The sequence below is a fragment of the Prunus persica genome, chromosome G1, assembly GCF_000346465.2.
Source record: "Prunus persica cultivar Lovell chromosome G1, Prunus_persica_NCBIv2, whole genome shotgun sequence".
Lineage (NCBI taxonomy): Eukaryota > Viridiplantae > Streptophyta > Magnoliopsida > Rosales > Rosaceae > Prunus > Prunus persica.
The window spans coordinates 31364087-31385714 of NC_034009.1; the positions used below are offsets into that span (position 1 = coordinate 31364087).

Here is a 21628-nt window from a genome sequence, read left to right on the forward strand (position 1 = left end):
GTTGAGATGCTTCATTGGAAATGTTGTAATCCCCTTTCTCTGATGGGTGCAGATGCAATTGGTCAATAAATTTTGAGATGTTTGCTACCACAACTATTCATGTATTAATAATTAATTCCGTCTCAATTACGTTCAAAGGGAATGTGGGGCTCATTGGGGGGTAGTTATCCCGGGTCGCCACTCAAAGTGGCAGTCCAAATTTATTTTCTTCCAAAACTGCAATTTTTCGAAACTTATGGCATGTTTACTAATTCGTAATTAGATTATGAAGAATTGAATTAAATTGAGGAGCAGTTGGATTAATGAGAATTAGATTCCGTATTCCTATTAAAATTATTTACTAAACCATACGGATTGAGAGAAGATAAATTTTTTATTCCTATTGAAGTTTTTTACTAAATCATATGGAATTGGGGTATGAGTGGTACTAATTACTAAAATGTCCTCGTTGTTGGGTTAAAGTAGATGGCAAATTTAGAATTTTAAAAATTATGTGAGGATAATGGGTAAAAAAATGAATTCCTATACCACCTCCCATTCAAGAATTGAATTCCTTCAAAATCAGGAATTCAATTCCTAATTTTGTGTGGGCCTCACTTACTTTTCAATTCATTGATGTGAAGTAAACGCAGGAATCCTCTATAGATATAATTCAATTTCTGATGAGAATTCCAATTTCTGATTAGTAAACACACCATTACGATGATGTACAAATCATTAGGCCATCTCTAACTTAAATGAGGCTAAACTTAAACTTCTTATTTTCAAAATACAACTACTCATGTATTGTTCAGACTTAAACAATTTGTTCTTACAATCATACAGACTCATAATTTGAGTCCGCACCGCTATTGAATTGTTTAAGGGTGGTTGGTTAACCCCCTAATTTTGTTTTTCCTTTGATAATTTTTTATATTATTTTTGTTTAAACATTTGTGATTCAATTTTTTGAACATGTTATTCTAAAAAAATTCAAATTACACTATATAATTTTACTTTAAAATAAAGTTATTTAACAAATGAATGAGTATTTATAGATTTTAGAATGTGTTCAGCACTCGCTATCTTCTCTTTGAAATGAATTACTTGGGCTTCCCCTGGGACTTGAATTGGTGGTATTACCATTCGGTACCTTGAATTTTGTTGAGATGGTGGTTTGCCCTCTTGGTCATGCAAGGCATGCAAAGTAATAGTCACATCTTAGTTGGCTTCTCCTTGATCCAACGGATAGTTCTTTCCTCCAATATTAAATACTGTGGAAAGTTATGAACATGCCACTTAGTTCATGGAAGTGGGCCACGTGGGCTTCCCTTGAAATATCATATTCTACAATTGTTGACTTAGCATTCACGATTCCTCCATCATGGTATTGCCAAACGACAAGTTAGGTGATGTTGATTGTAGGGGTGCTCAAGGGCACTGAATAAGGGGAGAATAACACAAGTCTTTTGTATCGATTTCTACATATGGCGCCAAACTGTTGATGTTCAAAAATAGATGGCCAAGATTGAGTCCAACTTAGAGATGAGGTGTGATGGATGATGGGTGAAGGTGAGGACCTTCAACATGTGTGTGAAGATTTGGGCAAGCGATAAATATACAGAAAACAAGATATACGTGATTCACCCTTAATGAATGGGCTATGTCCACGAACAAGTATATTCTCATTCTTATAATAATGTGTATTGACATTTGTACAAGGGTTGGGCCCAAATATAAAGGGAAGAAGGAAGAAGCCCAGTCTAGGGATCCCTCTCTAAACGGAGAGTAGTCTCCTTTTATAAGTGAGGACGAGTCTACACATCTTGTAATATTCCAATGTGAGACTCTTTAACTTACTTAGATTTGCTTCTAATTGCTTGATCAGATATGATACAAACATGTTTTGGAGTTAAATCTGATTTAGAATATTTTATATCGATGGCAGTTTTGTAATTTATAGGAATTTCGAAGTCTCTTTGTTATGCTGTAAATGAACTTTGGATGTGTTTCTAATAAAGTCTATTTTATACACCCTTTTTTTTAATTTCATTATTTGAGCTCATATATTGGGTATAATATCTCCCTATTATTTTCTCACCAAGTATGCGCTACCATCCTTCGGCCCTGAGTTGTAAAAATAATATTCTTCAAGATCATCGTCAATGGATGTAGCAGAGATACAAAATTCCAAAGTGGTTACAAGTCCAAGACTAAAAAAAATGAAAAGACATAACGTGTTACAGAGACTCATGAGAAGTTAGTTAGGACCATCGTCTTACCATTTTAACATCTGCAAGCTTTTTACCTCCACATATAACATGTCGAGAAGACATTTTACAAACCTCGTATCGATTGTTGTGTGGCACACTCTCTTCTGAGCTGAAACAATAGCATCAACATAATTAAACTCATACCCTTCACATTGGCAGTTAAACCATTTCAATTTAGGAAAGAGGGGTAAAATAATCACACATGACACGTTAAATATTAGAACAATACGGGTCATATGAATGAGTATTTTGATAAATACGACATTGATTATAAAGGAAAAGCAATGAGAAATCGCAAAATCAATGTGCTTAAAAATCTGATGAAACAAGAATTTGTGAAGAAAGAAGGTTGGGTTCCTGAGCTACAAATGATGCTGGACAATAATAAGACGATCGGTATGATTAGCTCGTTCATGGTGGAAGCCATTTTTGGCTTTAAGCACATGTTTTTACTCTTATTTTTGTAATCAATCCGACTTCATTAAAATCCTAAAAATGGGAAAGAAACAAACAGAGAATACAAGCACAAAGAAGATTAGACTAAAACCAACACAGGGTCCTAGTACATAATCAAAACAAAATTCAACATAAAGTCATTGTCACCACCAAAGAGACGGACAGCACCGCTACACATAGAGACCCACCGTTAAGGTTCATACTGCTGTATATGCAATTGTGTGTCTCTTTTCTTTGAAGCTTCAATTGAGAACTGGATAATTTGATCTTCCTCAATATTATGATCGGAGAGTTGATCTCAGGGTTCTTTCTTCTTTTTTATTTCCAAATGATTCGATAGTCGATCTCAAAGTCAAGTGATGTTATGATACATTTTTGCAAACAAGGCCGGCCCGGTGCGATATACCTCAAATGCGTAACTTACAAACATACCAAGCAGATCCTTGCGTTGGCCCATGAAAAGTTTTAAAACAAACGCACGCTTGTCAATCAGAACCTTTCGAAGTAGACTACTGCAATTCCTATTCCCTGTGCAATTTTAGAAGGAAATGTTGTCAGATTTCGAAATCATTAGATTGATATAACCCATGATATTCAGGAAAACTGTAGGATTTCAATCTCCTCTTTCTACAGTCCTTGGATTTTTTTTAGATTACTATATACTGGCTGTCAAAGTCTCTTTGCCTTTATTTATATGGATGATATTTTACTTTAATTTAATATAAAGTATGGAGATAGAGATTCGAACTTGGATGTAGAGTAAAAAATATATTCCCTCTAACCAACTTGACTAACCTCATATTTGCCAAACTTCAATTCTATTAAAATTACAAATAAAGAATTTTTGGCTAAAAACCCTTCCCTCTATATTCAAAATTATATGTTCGATTTCCCCTATTCTAACATCACTTGCAGCAACAACAACCAAAAAAAACTATTTTATAAATATTGCTCAGTACCGAGCACCTTCTGCTCTAATGATGTTTCTTTCCAAAAAGTTTTCCCCCCTATCTGATTCGGATCAAACAAAAAAAGGATTATTTGAGTTCATATAAACGACGTCAACTGAATGATATTTTTCTACAAAAGAGTACTGCTTAAGAAGGAAATTATGGAGCCTCCCAACGACAGATAAAAACAAAAAGAAGGAAATTTCGGAATAAAAAACAGGGATTTGAATTTTGTTTAAACGAGATTTGAGGAGGTGATAAATAGCAGTGCTTTTTTTTTTTTGGGTGTTGTTAAATCAATTTTAAAATTAACGAAGTGTATCTTATTATTTAAATTAAAATGTAAAATTAACTAAGTACATAATATTTAACTACCAAAAATACGTTTGGTACACTATGATACACTATCACACAACACCAAACAATTCTTCTTGGCGTTCGGCGTCGCCCCACCAAATACCTCCGTGGACTTTCAGTGGTTCTCTCCCGAAAGTTTCGATAGTGAACTGTCGAACATTGATTTATTAATTAGAACCTAGCCAAAGTCAGTAGTGTTTGTTCTTTTTGTATCCGAAATATGCACGGCAGCACAACCATATTGAATGGATTGTTTTTAAGGACTTTGGAATTTTTCTACCACACCATCTCCATATAAATTGGTTTCTTTGGATTAAGCAGCTTCAAAAATTTTAAAATGATCAAGAAAAACCCTTGCAAGCTTAAGCCTCTTGTTTCTATCCTCTTCTTCTTTCTTTGTTGATGGATTTCCTTGGCCATGGCACAATAGAAAACTATTATGGGAGATTCACTATTATACCCAATATAGGAGCTCAAATTTAAATTTTTTTAAATTTTTTTTAAAAAAAACCTCTAATAGACCTTAGAAACACACATAAAGCTCATTTATAACATAACAAATAGGTTTCTTACTTCTTATAAATTATAAAAATGCCGTCGATTTCTTAAAACAAGCCCAATCCTAAAATCTCATAAAAAAGCTCAAAACCTTCAATAGGGCATCAAAGTAATTTAATAATCAAAATTAAATTCAATAGGGCTAGCTGTCATTTTTTGGAGTTTTTTTGGTTTGTTTATAGAAATTAAATGGTGTATGGTTTATCTATATCATTAGTGCTAAGAATGGATATATGATTAATTAAATATCTCAAAAAAAATATCCATGTGTTTGGTGAAGTTCTTTAATCATTGCACTTTATAATTTGTTTGTAAATTTTAGTCACTATTTTGTTTTTTGGTTGTTTGTGGTTGATGATGACCCCGAGAGGGTATTTAGTGATTTCCTGGTTTGTCTGCTTTTGTTTTGAGTATTTGGCACTGGAAGAAGATTGGGCATGTTTGATCTCGGCTTTGTTTGAATTTAATTCTCCATGTACGTAGCTGCATTGATGTAATTGGTGAACTGCTTAACCTTTGTTTTAAGAATACAGTTCAATAATTTGGGCACTAATTACACCCCAGATGTTTGTGAAAAAGCCTGACTGGATGGGAGCTGGGCGCCAGGCATATAATAAGGGTTGAATTGGAAAGTCGTAAGAAAAAACCTTCGAAACAATCCATAGTTTTGTCGTGAGGCCGTCGATTTTTCAGGCAGTAAGTCCAAGCAGTAACTGTAATTATAGCAGAAGAGGAGACGCATCGAATTGAAATCGCAGATTTGATTTGGTGCAATACAAAATTAAAATGATAATGAGTTCTCGTGAACTTTATGCAATTCGTCTCTTTGGGACAAGGATAGTGATATTTCTGTCTTTTAGCTATGGAACTATTTGTTTTTTTTTTAATTTCACGTGATGTTCTATTTCGTGATGTCTCTCAGCTAAATCCCAAATCCTTTTTACAACCTGCCAAACAATCCGTCTCCACATTATGCTTCCCATCGCTCTCCCTCCCCCCTTTCACACCAATTAATATTGAATATGATTATGGCCTTCATTTTCAGGCTTCAGGGGCTTATCGGTTTTGTTGTGTGCTACGTATACATATATACAATCATATTGTTGAGACATCCAGACCTCATGCTCTCAGCTCCAACATATGGTTCCCAACAAACACTCAATCAACCCTTCATTGCGACCTTTAGTTATTTTTAAAAATAATAATATTTTAAAGTAGTTGCATATGACATCAATTGCTAACCCTAGCATTACTGGTAACCATAAGCCCCTCGGCCCATCCTCGTTAAATAACCCTAAGTTGCAATCATGTCATAAGTTTTTTTTTTTTGTCCGCATGCACTTCCAATTCAAGCCACTCCATGCAAACCGAGACATGCCGGCCCTAGGGAGGAGTAAGAACCCTAATCTTATATGACGTTAAGAAAATATGTATATGTATACAGTCCACCAGAGGAAAATTATATTTTACTTAAGCCAAAATAACGGGCTCTAATCAATTATTCTTTTTGCTTTCTTTGGTCACCTAATCGAGCATATGTAACAGATGAGTCTATATCTTTGTTCCAAGGTGAGACAAAGAATCACGTGTGTGTATTCAAGTAAAGAAGAAGAATAGATTAATTTCTCTTTCTTTGACAGGGGCTGGCTGCTATAGTCAAACCAGCCAACAACATGTTCTGATATGCCTAGATTTAGTTAGTGCTATGTTATTAACTTAATCAAATACAGTGTTAACATATTCCCGCACTTTCTTATCAATAATTAGCAGGTACTAATAATATATTGTGTTAATGTAATTTGAAAATTGCTGTGTTTTGTTTGTTGTTAACAACAATCAACACCTGTTAAGTGGGGGATTAGTGTGGCCTCTCCTTGTTTATTATTCTTCAAATCGTATTAACAAAGATAATGAAATTAATGTTGGTCCCGCAAAATACAAAACCCAGAACTAAGTGACAGAAATCCATGCCGGTATAGGCATAGCTTTACCGTACAAAATATATTTAATTGAGAAAGCTTTTCTGGTTTTTGTTTTTGCCTCTTACTCTATTTCTCTGGTGGCTTTGAACCAAACGTAAAGAAAAATTCTGATCGATGACAATGTTAGTTTTAAGTGGTAAACGACCTAACGGCTATTTCAACGGTAATCGATTATTTGTACCGATTGTCAAATAATCAACTCTGTTTGATGGGCCAAGTTGCTAATCAACTCTGTTTTTCTTCAATTTTTTTAACTTGCATTTAAAAACCACAACCACAAGAGAATGAAAGGCCAAAAATATTTAAAAACTATTAACTCAATTAAATGCAAAATAATATGCAGGAAAAACATAGGGATGAAAGACGGAGAGAATGGAAGAGAAGAGAGACCAAATATACACACACAAAAAACAACACAATTGTTTATGGTGTTGCTACTCAAAGTCACTCTGACTGACTCACACAATTAAGCAAGAAAATACGTACAGAGTATTATGTAATTAAACCTCTACTAGCTCTAATTAACTAATTAACATTAATTCCAACGGTCAAAACCAACTCAAACCACTCATCGGGGAGTCGGCGCGCCGGGTCCCTTCTGAGCAAAACTGTTCACGAGCGCAAGGGCATTGCTGGTCACCTTCTTCACATTCTCCACTCGCTTGGTGACGTCGGTCTTCAGGGGCCCTTCCGCCACGTCTTCGAAGCCGTCCGTGCAGGTCTCCTCGTCCGTCAGCGCGGCGCTCATCCACGTCTGCACGTTGCTCATCTGGAACAGGAACGACCCGCCGCCGGAGCCTGCGGGGCCGCTCAGCTGGCGCATCTGGGTGAGCGAATCGTGAATCTGGTCCACAGCTTCGTCGAAGTTGGAGAAGCAGTCGTGGAGGGCGGCCGCGGATCGCGGGTCGGCGCCGTAGTCGGCTTGGCGAGAGATGTCGGAGACGTAAGCGGCCATGCGCCTGGCCTTAGCGAGGCTGACGCCGATGGCTACCTTGGCGAGCTGAGCCGGGTTGTTCTGGATGGCGCTGGCGTAGCGGGAGAGAGAGGTGTAGCAGACTTGCGGGTAGAGCGTGGTGCCGCAGCTTGTACGGATGAAATCAGAGTCGTTGGCTGGGGATCCAAGGGTTGGGATTGGATGGAGGGTGAAAAAGAAGAGGAAGATGATGAGCGAGAGTTGGAAGAGGAGGAACCGGGTCATGCTTTTGTTGGTGTTCATGGTTTTTGGGGAACTATTGAAACAGAGCTCTCTGCTTGCTTCTGCCTTTGTGCCTTTGTGCCTTTGTGCCTTTGTGCCTTTGTGCCTTTGTTGTGGTGTGTGTACATGTGAGTCGTGGGGGTTCTCTTTAAATAGTGGTACAATATTCCTAGCGCTAGAGGGACTTATTTATGTACGGTTACGATAGCCCACTCTCCTTTGACCAATTAACGAGTGCCATTGATCTCCTTCCTTCTTTTCAATGGATTCCTATTAAAATCTTGAGATTACTTACCTCAAACAAGGAAAGTCATGGATTATTTCCTGTTTTTGTATGGATGCCTACTAAAACTTGGGAAAATAGACAATATTTACTTACCCGAAATCAAGGAAGTCATGAATCAAGAAACTTAAATAAGAAAATCAAGAATTTGCAATTTGAAAATATTTGATCACGAATTTTAACGTACAATTTACATTATTTTTTTATTCATTAAGTACTACGGTGCTGATATGAAAAGTCAAGAATTTGAATAATCTCTCAATACTCATTCATTATAAGTAAACATGTTAATAGCATTTAGATAATTTTTCTGGGAAAAAAGATAAAAGAAAAAAATGAGAATAAGATGATGATAGTATTCGTCATTTTGTAATTTAAAAAAAGAAGAGTATTAATTACAATTCATCATCTCCTATTTTCTCTCTCCTTAACGAAAATACACAATCCCTGTGTTTTTCTTCCATGATTTCATTCTTAAGCAATACTCTTTAATAGAAAAATATATGATTCAGTTGTCGTTTATATCAAATAATCCTTTTTTTTGTTGTTTTATCTGGGAGGAGGGAAAATACTGTTTGGAATTAAATATCATTAGAGCAATAGGTACTCACTCATGAACAGTATTTATAAAATATCATTTTAACGGTCAGCCGTTGCCCATACAACGTCATCAACGGCTACGATGCAATGGAAACATCCAACTCCCAATCAAATGATTCAGTGCGACTCGGGTACATAATGATGACCATGATTGTGATTAAATTGGACGGCTGGTGCTCTTGCCATTTTATTCCTGAGGCGGTTGGGTGTGTTAGTTAGGAGGGTGAGACTTTTGCTTTTGTAGTCGCCCCACTAAAACTATTGTCAAGCGTGCAACTTTATAGTGTATACCAGAGTAGAGTGTGGGGTTCAAATTCCAAATACACTATTATTACTTTCACTACGCAACTATAGAATCATTATGTGCTTGTTCGGTATTGTTTATTTGAGGTAATAACTGATTTTTTAAAAAAATTTGGAAAGCCCAACTCCGTTTGGTAAACTATCAGAAAATCACTTATTGTTAAAAATTAAGCAGGTAATGAGGTGCTTTCATTTTCTGATTATGCAGGAATCAATTTCAAAGAGACGTTAGGTTTAATGATTATAGGCAATCATTTTCTGATTATGCAAAAATTGGTACCAACAACACTTTTAACAACAAGTTTACTAAACGCCAAACTGCTTTCTCTGACAATTGATTTTTCTCACAGCAAATCTGAAAGCAATTATTTTCACAACATAGCAATGCCAAATTGGCTCTACATCACTACAACTATCAGGGTGTTTCTACAAAACAATCGCGTATTCAGTGTAAACACAAGAAAATACCACTCGTTAAATCATTAAGTGAAGTAACATAATTTTAAAAGTCAAATGTATAAGTAACATAATTTTAAAAGTCAAATGATCGATTAATGAGTTAGAATAATCGAATGAATAAGATATCTTCATGTGTCCATACTCAATACGAGAGTTTACAATACAAATTGAGAGTATGAGAATTTGAGTAGTTTGAATGAACTCATGTGCATGTACCTACGTGCACGGTGCACCATCCACCAAGGAAAGCAAAGCTACGTATGAATTGTTAGTTTTAGGTAAATTGATTGGTGGAAAGTGTGATGCTAACACATTTGATTGGTGGAAAGTGTGATGCTAACACATAACAAGTTGAAGGTCAGCTTTTTTGATAGTGGTATTATAAGATAGCTAGGGATGTCTACTGCCTCTTGAGTTTTTAAGTTTGATGTTATGTTTGGTAATTAATCACAATTAAGCTCTTGTGATCCCAAAATTAATATGATTTAACTGTTGAAGCTTTTTGGGGAAGATATATGTATATATATATATATATATAAATAATTGATTCACGGGCTCACCGGCGTAATTGACTCAAAGCAAACGAATAGAATTTAGAAATAATAGCGTATGAGTTCACAGTATTGATGATATAGAAGATGTGGTGGTGGACAGGACAAGACAGGAAGATGAGGGAGAACATCATCAAACCTCATCGTCATGTAAAAGCTTGTAATGAGTTTGTTGTGGGTTTGTCTGCGGGGCCGCCGCAGATTTTCTTCTTGGTTTAAAGTTGAAGCTTTGCAAAAGGGAAACATGGGTCATGATTGAGGAGGATCACAGAGACCGAGGTTGTGTTTTTAACCTTGGTTAGTAAATGTTTTCAGAAGAGATAAACCATGGTTTCAGCTACATGGGGCCATGCATCATTGTCGGATTAAGTCAAGATTATTTGACCTAATTCAGTTGCGTTAAACAAGGGGAGATGTCACCGTAATTAAAGAGCAATTGAATTATAGCTATGTCATTAGCTATCTCATATGTTAAAGACCAAGATGCTGTATGTGCGTACGTGATTTCATTGCAGCTTGGCCTACAGTTTAATGAATATATAATAATGTACATAATTTGTTTGGTAACAATTTAATTTTCAATTTGTTGATATTTAATTGATGCTTTACGATTTTCTCGATTGCTAGCATTTTTAAACAAGAGCAATTTTGTTTACTATTTTAATTCAAAGTATACCATAACAATTCTTTTCAACACTTTCTTTTAAACTATATGACAAAATATTTTCTTCTAAACACGAAGTTTAGGTTTCATAAAGACTTTCATTGATTTGTGAACCACTGAGAGCTTTTATGTCGAAATAATGAATCGATGGACTTGTTAAAATCTTGTGTTTGCGTATATCTTCTTACCTTTCTCTCCGTTGGGTTTGGATTGGGTTGATGATGAACCAAGTTGTAATTGATTTAATTATGCTTTCCTTAATTAATATGAGAATTAGCTTTTGGGTCAGGTCACTGCCCCACTCATTATCATCACTTTAACTTTTCGAGTCCAAAGTAAGTAGTAGTTAATTTTATAGTCCAATTGGGTGCTTTTATAATTTAATTTTATACTCATGGCCTTGGGTTTGAGCTCATCTTGTGGGTGTACAATTTGCTCTCGAAACTCGCGGGCCACAATTTCGGTATTTGGTTATTCGGTTTGGCAGTCGCTGTCTGTTACTCCGTTACTGTTAGAACAGCAGCTTTTGTTTTGAGCTGAAATACATACAAACAAAATATTTTAATTATTGAAAGATTCTTCAATAACAGTCCCGATCTCTTGGATCACAGGAGTCCAAGAGACTGTGGTCAACCACCGTTGGATATTAATCCAATAATTGAAAAAAGTTTTTTAAAATGAGTGCAAGAGTGAGTAAACCGTTGAATTTACATCAAACGGTGAGTGACCACAAATTTCTTGGACCCCTGTAGTCCAAGAGATCAGGACTGTCTTCAATAAATATTTTATATTAAGAATTAGTAGTTCCGATCTCTTGGACTACATGAGTCCAAGAGATTGTGGTCACCCACCGTTGGATATTAATCTAATGGTTCAAATCCAATAATTGAAATTAAAAATATATAATTAATTATTAACTTAAATACTTATTGAAGAATCACCTCTGCAATCTCAGTATGTAATTGTGGTCAAACGATGCCTATTGACAAGTGAAATGACTGTTCTGTTCAAACAAATACCAATTTATTTTTTACTGTGGGCTTACAAGAGTTCGCATTTTTTATGTGAATTTTGTTTGAATGGGTTGGGCTTGGACTGTAGTTCAACTAATAGGTCCGCTTTCTCTGTATTTTGAGACCCATTGAATTGTGGCCTTTTCTTATGTGTTAATTTAGGTGGCCTTTTCATATGAAACCCATAGAGAGGCCCATTGCAAGTTGTTGACACAATTTAACTAGGCCGGGTTCAATTGGATCCATTAGCTTCAGTTTTTTTTAATTTTTAAGAAGCTTTCCTATTAAGAGAGACAATAATATACTAAATTCAAACATATTACACAAATACTATGAGACGAACTCGTGATCTTTTTTTGGGAAAAACATTTGCTCCAACCTACTACATTAATGAATCCTTTACTTAGCCTTAGTCTTTAGAGAGGCCCATTTCATTCCAAAATTTGTAAGTTAATTTTGAATTTTAGAGTTTATTTGTTGTGCTTTTCGATATATTGGGAAAAAAAAGTTCATCGTATTCGTATTCGTATTATTGATTGACAGAAAAGAAGGCAGGCACCAAATTCTATATGCCTTCCTTTCGGTGGATTGTTTATAGCCGTAGATTGGGCAAATGGTTATGATGAATCTCACATGATGCCCTTGATTCAACCCAACATTAAAATTATTTGTTAACATAGATTTTCCGAAAGCTTAATCATATCATAACTACTCATCACAAGTCACATGCACAATTATTTGATTAAAATTGATGGAGAATCAATTTACTGATCAGTCTTCCTCATTACTTGGGTAAGCTTTGATTGCTTATTTGTGTTTATAATATGTATCATATGACAACCACAAAAGGCTTTAAACAACTGCATTTATGGTTTAGCCCAATTCATTAAAGCAAATGTGTTTTTCATTTTATACACGAATTTGAATTCCTCTCCTTTTAAATTATATTAAAAATATCTCTATACAATTCAGAAAGGTGCTCGATGCCTCCTTAATTGAGCCGGCATATATAAGCGCAAACTGCAAGTATGGAATTACGTTATTTTGGATTTTATTTGATACTCTTCTGCTGTAAGATAAGTTTCAGAAAAATATTTTGCAGGCTCACTTCACCTCACCTGAGCTTGCCCTTTGAAAAATATTCCATTCAAATTTGGTCTGATTTAAATCCATTTGTGGGAGGACCACAAAATATTATATGTAAATAATCTACGAACGTACGGTGGAACCCATTGGAAAATTTTCATCCGAAGTTTAAACACATTTTTTATGTCGAAATGCAAATCACAAGAGATATCATGCCTCAGTCTCATATTCCCCATTGGTCCAAATTCGAAAAAACACAGTCAACCTTATAATGTAATCCTGACGCTTCAGAATCATTCCCTCCTTCTGCCACTCCCACTCAAATCCAATCAAATCCACAATCCTCCTTCATCACTTTCTTCTATACTTGTGCTTCCTATCTATCTATCTCTCCATTGGAAATTGGAATGTAAAATGCCCAAAATCACTGTGGGCCCAACACCCCTCACTCCTTCCACGTGTGACCCATCCATCGCACCCTGGACCATACGCAACTCCATCATAATTAATTTCCCAACTTCATCACCGTCGATTCTTTCTCTTTTAAGTAGGTTTACTATGTCAGTTTCTATTACTAAATTAACTATGAAATTATTTACAACACCGCTTCGGTCCAAGCCGGGTCCAATAAGTCAAAGAACCCGAAGTGACCCAGTCCTGCATTGGTATCCGAGCACCTCCCAGTAATATCCATCCACGTGTTCCTATCCCATTCGCCCATGCTCTGGAATCCAATGACGTCTTTTCATTATAAAGAACCCACGACGGTTGCTCTAAATTGCTCCCACCACCAACAAAAATGGCGCCAAACGTCCTCTGCCTCCCGGGGAATGTTTCCGCATTTCGCGTGACTCTCGCTTTCCTCCTCCTAATTTCCCTTCTTCTGCACCCAATCAGCGCCGGCCACGACTACCATGACGCCCTCCGCAAGAGCATCCTATTCTTCGAAGGCCAACGCTCCGGAAAGCTCCCCCCAGATCAACGATTGAAATGGCGCCGCGACTCTGCATTGCACGACGGATCCACCGCCGGAGTAATTTCCACTCCATACACTCTTCCCCTCCCTAACACTCCTCCCACTTTTCACAATGCCGCGTTTAAATTTGCTTATTTTTTCTTTTGTGACGTTCCGTTTGCTGACTTCAGGTGGACTTAACGGGCGGGTACTACGACGCCGGAGACAACATTAAGTTCGGGTTCCCGATGGCCTTCACGACGACGTTGCTTGCTTGGAGCGTCATAGACTTCGGTCGAACCATGGGCCCGGAGCTGAAGAACACGGTTGGGGCCGTGAAGTGGGGCACCGACTATCTCCTCAAGGCGACGGCGGTGCCCGACGTCGTTTTCGTCCAGGTCGGGGATCCGTACTCTGACCACAACTGCTGGGAGAGGCCCGAGGACATGGACACGTCTCGCGCGGTGTACAAGATCGATAAGAACCATCCGGGATCTGACGTGGCAGGTGAAACTGCCGCTGCGCTTGCCGCGGCGTCCATCGTGTTCAGGTCACGTGACCCCGCCTACTCTAGATTGCTCCTCAATCGAGCCGTTAGGGTACGTCGCTGTCACTCACTCTCTGTTTATTCATTAACCTTAGGTAAAAGTAAAACCGTGAAAGTAAATGGACGATATCTGTTTGTAGGTGTTCGAGTTTGCTGACAGGCACCGGGGTGCGTACAGCGCCAGCCTGCGCTCTGCCGTGTGCCCTTTTTACTGCGACGTGAACGGTTTCCAGGTCAGCAACTTTTTTTATAAATATTTTTTCTATTTCTCCATTTCGGAGTTACTGAAACTGATTTTCAGCCGTTAGATTTGGTTATAGGTCCAAAATCTTGGGCCCCTCATCTAGCAAGCTACGTTAATATAATGATTTAATATTGCAGGACGAGTTGCTTTGGGGAGCAGCGTGGTTGCACAAGGCATCGAGGAGGCGCGTTTACCGAGAATACATAGTGAAGAACGAGGTGGTGTTGAGGGCAGGGGATACTATTAACGAGTTTGGTTGGGATAACAAGCATGCTGGGATTAACATCCTCATTTCCAAGGTACTTAACATAAATTTCTTAATTAACTTCTTCTTACTGCTTAATCATTATATTAATAACTTATTTATTAAGTATGTTTGTCTCTATCAGTGTTTTTATTATTTTTGTCTTTATGCTCTTGTATGGAATGTAGCAGCCATTTCTTTATTTATGGCCTTAATGCAAACATAGGTGTATGCTCTGCGAATCACGTGCTCTGGAACTGTGTCTATATGTAGAAGAACCCTATTAATAAAGAAAAATAAAAGTTGAGCTATCACATAGAATGAATTTGTGCAAATTATTATCCATTATCTAATATGGGGTATGTGCAACAACATGGTTTTGGTGGTGCAGTGGACCCCATGGCCATACGGTTTTCATCAACTTGAATAAGTTAAAGATGTGCGATCCGTACATCTTAGTTCGTGAAATAAATTAATAATACATGCTTAGGAATAGTTATGTAAAGGTAAAAGTTAAAACATGTTTGATAAATATAAAAAACAGTGAAAGGAAAATTTGTTGGAAAAGGTTCATGAATCAAGTGGATTATTGCACATGATCGCTGTTAGCTTACAATTAGGCTTTCCCTTCCTGGGGGGTGGGGGAACCAGTTTTCTTCTTTTTCTTCATAGTCCAAAATGCCACTGCATTAGCAACGTTTAGATTTTAAACAAGGATGATCCAAAAGGGGCAGAAAGGACTTTAGAGTCAATGGATTTTTGGCATTGTGTTGTCCCTTCAATCAGAAAAAGAGCAGTGAGGAGCCAGGTGGCGTCCAGGTCTGCACCTGCATCTTTAGATCTTGGACACTCGTGGGTCCCTCAATCAGTGAGTCACTGCTGCATGCATGTGCTTAAAGGCTGAGAAGATGGTTCTTCCCATACTCCGTTGAGCCATTATTTCTCTACGAACAACTTTTCTTCAAACTAGTCAGTCTCACATTTCAAAAAATGTGATCCTTTTCACATGTTTATTTTGTCATCCACTATGCATACCACCTTATGTTTTTCCAGTCTCTGAGTCTCTCAGAGAAGGAAATTAAAATCTACTTTGGGTTTGTGTAAAAATATGTGGCAGGAAGTGCTGATGGGAAAAGCAGATTATTTCCAATCTTTCAAGCAAAATGCAGATGAGTTTATATGTTCCATATTGCCCGGACTTTCTCATCCTCAAGTCCAATATTCTCCAGGTATTTTTCTTCATTGAAAAAATGGAGATCACAACCTTTAAGTAATAATTGTTAGAAAAACCCAGCATCCGAGAAAATAATGTAATTAATTTTCTTGGGTTCATGGGAAAATTTTGTCCTGCTTTAATTACTTTTGTTTGTCACTAATGGGTTGTTAAAGCCTTAATCCCGGTTTACTTTACTTGCTAATCAAATAAGTGGAGTAATTGATCTGGTTTTTGAAAGGTGGGTTGATCTTCAAACCTGGAGGCAGTAACATGCAGCATGTAACCTCACTTTCATTCCTACTTTTGGCTTATTCCAACTATCTAAGCCATGCCAACAAAGTCGTGCCCTGTGGCCAGACTTCAGCCTCCCCTGCTTTCCTCAAACAGTTGGCTAAACGTCAGGTAATTAATCAAAACCACATATATGCATATCCATCAGGGACCATCTCTAGATCAGACAAGTTAACGGATAGATTTTGATCTTGTCCTGTCTGACACTACCTTAACTTTCCGCCATATATAATAATAATAATAATATATACACCTATACATATGTATTTGTACCTACAAGAATTCTATGAAATTGTCCACACATTGAATGACCCTTGATCCAGAGGGCACCCACGTGAACAAGGGTTGCTTCTGCAATTATATTCAAGTTTGGGGACAGTATTGTAACTGAAGTTTTGGCTTTTCCTCAATGCAATTTTCAGGTGGACTACATACTTGGTGATAATCCGTTGATGATGTCGTACATGGTTGGATACGGTGCGCGCTACCCGCAGAGGATACACCACCGGGGCAGCTCACTGCCATCGGTTCAGGTCCACCCGGCCCACATTGGTTGCAAAGCCGGCTCTCGATATTTCTTGAGTCCAAATCCGAACCCGAATTTGCTGGTGGGAGCGGTGGTGGGGGGTCCCAATAGCTCAGATGCGTTTCCAGACTCGAGGCCCTTCTTCCAAGAATCAGAGCCCACAACGTACATCAATGCGCCGTTGGTGGGCCTACTTGCATATTTTTCAGCCCACTATTGATTTGAGCAGCAAGCAAATGTAAATGAGAATGTTGTAGTGGTGCGCTAAGGTCACCCACCCCTACCTACCTACCCCATTTAGTCTGAAACATTCTAATTGTTCCCAAGAAATACCCAATCAACGAGGAAACAACAAAGTTGCATTTAAAGTTGTACCCAAGGGGTAAAAAACAAAAAAAGCAGCTTTTTTGTCATGTTGCATTTCAAACTATAAGTTTGTCTAATGGCATGTTTATTAATTCCTAATTAAATTAGGAGCAATTGAATTGATGAGGAGTTAGATTGAGATTAATTAGATTTCGGATTTCTATTGAAGTTGTTAAATAAACTATATGGATTGAGGAGAATTAGATTCCGAATTTCTATTGAAGTTGTTTATTAAATCATATAGAATTGGAGTAGGAATGGTACAAATTAGTTCTAATTACTAAAATGTCCTTATTGTTGACTTAAAGTAGATGGCAAATTTGAAAATTTGAAAATTGTGTGAGAATATGAGTAATAAAGATGAATTTCTAATGGGTTAATTATCTAGGAATTAGAATACCACTTTCCCATTTACTTTTTAATTCCTTAATATGAAATAAACATAGGAATCCTCCATATGTGAAATTCAATTTTTGATTAGAATTCTAATTCTTGATTAGTAAGCACACCATAAATTTCAATCACTAAATAATGTGTAAGGTGATATGGTAATATTTTAGTGGTTGAAAGTAAATAAATTTATAATTAATTATACCAATCGGGAAATTGGTTATAATTGTGCAGCAACAACTCACAACTATAATTTTTTTTTACACAAGCGATATTGAAAAAGAAGGATTCCAATACAGGATCTCAAGTAATTGTTCCCCAGTCCTAACTTTGGACTGGGAATGTATAGGCCCATTAGTTGCAAGACCATTGGATCAAACTCCTGAAGCTCAAAAGGCCTATGCAAATTGGATTTATAAATGCGCATACAGGCTTGAGTGGGCTCCTCATGGGCAGTGGAAACAAATGTTTACATGGCATATTGGGCCCGTTATGAATGTTTAATTTATTATACTAGACCAACGTTTTGGTACAGGAGCCGAGTTGAGGTGTGTGGTAAACCACCCAATTGTTTTCAACCCCGTCCTCCTTGCTCCTTGATGATTGGGGTGTACGTACAAGAGATCTGGCATTTTTGGTTCAATCTTACGAGTATTCAGTATCGTTAATAGATTCGAATATTAATATATTGCATGTCCTTTCGCATCCTCTTATATTGATGTCGTTAATAGTTATATTGCATGTCATGAATGATCATCTAAAATACAGAAATAAACTTCTCAGAAAATACGCAAGTATTGATGGTGAAAATACATGAACAGAAGAGAAGTAGATAAGATTTGTGAGGGGATGATTGTGTAGGAAGCACACGCGAAGGCAGGCAGAGGGGAGACTTAGTCCACTGAGTCAAAGTCAAGGTGGCGTATGAGTGAGAGCAAGGGGCCAACATTTGTCAACAATTAATTGCTGGCTTTTTCAGAGTCTGGCCGGCCTTCATATCTATTTCTCAATTAGGACCACATTATTGTAGGAAGGTAGCTAGAAAAACCACTCTCTTCTCCCAAATACCTTAAGGCATTCTCAATCTCTTGTTCAATATCTGCAGATCATCCTCATCCTCATCATCATCATGTACTCATCATCAAACCCAAATGGTTACAACAAGTACGCATCAGAGCAGCTGCATCATCAGGGTGGGCCGCCCACGGGGATCCCAGTGAGCTCGAGCACAGAGCCCTATTTTAGCACCAGTCATGATCAAGACACCGACACTGACACCCACAGCCACCACCCTTACAGCCACGGCCAAGTCCCTCCTCATCTCCGCCCTAGAGCTCCCGTGCCTTGGTCCTCTGGCCTCTGTGACTGCTTCTCCGATCCCAAAAACTGTAAGCTTAGGCTTAGCAAAGCATCCTTTTTATCTATTTATATGATGAGATGTCTTAGGGGTAATTTACTTTGCTTGATTGTATTAATAATAATATTAATAATAACTGCAGGTTGCATAACATGTTGGTGTCCATGCATCACTTTTGGCCAAATTGCAGAGATTGTGGACAAGGGTTCTACGTGTAAGTAGATTAATTACCCTTTTAGCTTGTGTTTGTTGATTTGTTTGATTGTTTAATGAATTAATTAATATAATTGTTGGTGTTATGATGAAATGCAATGGCATGGCAGCATGTGGTGCAAGTGGAGCGCTGTACACGCTGATAACGTGCGTGACAGGTTGCCCTTGCTTCTACTCATGCTTCTATCGATCCAAAATGAGACAGCAATACGCCTTGGTGGAGAGCCCTTGTAACGACTGCTTGCTTCACTGCTTCTGCGAGTGCTGCGCCCTCTGCCAAGAGTATCGCCACCTCCAATCTCGCGGTTTCGACATGGCCATCGGTACATACTACTATACTCAATTCTTCTTCTTCTTCTAATCTAATCAATCCCACAATTAATTATGGTTAAACTCTATATTTAATACTAATCTGATAAATTGAATACGAATCTGAGGGAGGGAACATCACACCAAACAACATGGACAATCATGTGCTTAATTACTAGACTATTAGTCATCTATCTGTTTCATGTTTGCATAAACTTTGTTTTTTTTCTCTTTCTATTCTAATATATATTTTAAAAGGAAAGAAGTACAAAAGAAGAAAGTTTTTTTCGAAGCAAGTGTCCTTTTAACACCTCTAGAAGCAAATTTCCTCCTCCTTTTTTTCCATTTTTTTTTCCTGGTACAAGGATAAATCCTCCCCAAACTCTGCACCCTCGAGCAACCCCGAAGATGGTGTACACCAGAGCGGGAGAAGGCAAACCTTAGGCAAATTTCCTTTTTGTTTTAGCCAGAAGTTCAAATGACCTTTTTCCAATTGAATATATATATATATATATATATATATGTGTGTGTGTGTGTGTGTGTGTGTGTGTGGCTTTGTTTTGGTCTTTAAAATGCATTGACTTAATGTTGACGATGTGTGTGATTAATTAATTAAATAGGGTGGCATGGAAATATCGAGGAAAGGAACCGGGAAGTGGCAATGACCCCTGTGCCTCCTGTGGTGGAGCAAGGCATGAGTCGCGATAAATGAAACTTACTAGAGCATGATATATATATATATATATATATATATTCAGTGGATTAATGTTTATTCGGAGTTCAATGTCATGATTTTATATATGATAAAAGATGCATGAAATGTTGAATGTTTGATGTAATGAATTAGTTTTATTGGTTGAATTTTCTGTCGTGTAAATAAACATAAATAAATAGATTTGGAGTTCAATGTCATGAATTAGTATTCTCAGCAATTACTCCAAATTACTACAGTTATTTGTCGATTTTATAAGATTTTAATATAAAGTATGCATAGACTTATTGAGGTATCAATATTGGTATAAACTGTATATTCTACTAAAATTGGATTTTCATATTTTGATTGGTTGGGAGTTTGATTTTATAGTTTTTTTTTTTAATTGAATCCAAATGGGGTGTACTTCCTTATTTACATTGTAAACTTAAATAAATGGAAATAAGGCAAGGCAATATAAGCCAAAAAAAAAAAAAAAAGCAATGGGCGGTAGGGGTGGGCATCGAAACCGAAGTACCGATCAACTGAACCAAATCGTGTTGACCAAAAGTCAAACCCAATTCAAAAAATCAAATCGAACCGGTTCTAACCGGTTTCCGTTCCCGTTCCTGTTCCAATTCAAAAAATAAAATTTCAGTTAAAATTTGTATAAAAAATAATTTGAAATAATAATAATAATAAATAATAATTCGGTTCAAAATCGAACTGGATTGAAATCAATTCAACTCGAACCGAATGAATTTATTTATTTTTGATTAAAACTGGATCAAACCAAATCGGATAAATAATACCGAATTCAATTTTAATTTGAGGCAAAAACTGGTCCAAATTAAACCATACTCACTCCTAATGGGCGACCCGTGAATGGCCTGGCTTGAACTGACCCGAAAAGTCCACTTAAGCCAGACTCTACAAACGAATTCGAACCGATCCCTTTTAAACCTCAACTTGACCCAAAGAGAGAAAAAGCCCGACAAAATCTGATCCAAATCCAAAAATTTAGATCCGGCCCGACCGGATGACGAACCCTATGTACTATGTTATCCAGTGTTCCCATGTCTTTTTTATTTGTGTGGTTGGAGAGTTAGTTTGTATATCTACGTGGAAAATTGGAAGCTTGGGTGGGATGAAATCCATAAAGTGGGATCCACGCATTCTGGACTTTAATCGAGTCAGTCAACATTGACAAAACTTTTCAAACATTATTTATTTCAGGGGGCCCCTATCGACCCTATCATCATTCTTATTTCTTTCCCTTTCTTTTCTCCGCAATTACCGTGTTTTTCCTGGAAAAGGTTCAATCCTATTCCAGATGACTGCCCAGTTACTTATTAATTTTGTACAACCAATTAAAGTTGTAATAGTAGAACAGAATTTACCGAATGGTACATATAAACAAACATTATAGTTGGCAGATATTGAGTAGGCCAATTTCGCATTTTGCACTCGAGTTGAATCTCTTTCTGTATATTAGAGTAATTAAAATATCACTTTGTAAAAAACAAACATCACAATTATTTTAGATGCTTTGTTGCAACTTCCAACATTG

The 21628-nt window shown here is 37.1% G+C and overlaps 3 protein-coding genes across 3 annotated transcripts; 2 read left to right on the forward strand and 1 right to left on the reverse strand.

Annotated features, from left to right (window-relative positions):
* Positions 6855-7886, reverse strand: LOC18789392 (21 kDa protein). The gene has a single exon (XM_007225742.2). The coding sequence runs from the start codon at positions 7769-7771 to the stop codon at positions 7124-7126; it is 648 nt and encodes a 215-aa protein (XP_007225804.1). The 5' UTR covers positions 7772-7886; the 3' UTR covers positions 6855-7123.
* LOC18792174 (endoglucanase 8) lies at positions 13476-17243 on the forward strand. The gene is made up of 7 exons (XM_007222061.2): positions 13476-13742; positions 13856-14263; positions 14352-14444; positions 14593-14754; positions 15817-15928; positions 16154-16317; positions 16629-17243. Exons 1-7 carry the CDS (start codon positions 13509-13511, stop codon positions 16950-16952), a joined length of 1497 nt encoding a protein of 498 aa, XP_007222123.1. The 5' UTR covers positions 13476-13508; the 3' UTR covers positions 16953-17243.
* On the forward strand, positions 18472-20299 carry LOC18788637 (protein PLANT CADMIUM RESISTANCE 2). Its single transcript, XM_007223368.2, has 4 exons — positions 18472-18876; positions 18988-19059; positions 19169-19381; positions 19988-20299. Exons 1-4 carry the CDS (start codon positions 18618-18620, stop codon positions 20077-20079), a joined length of 636 nt encoding a protein of 211 aa, XP_007223430.1. The 5' UTR covers positions 18472-18617; the 3' UTR covers positions 20080-20299.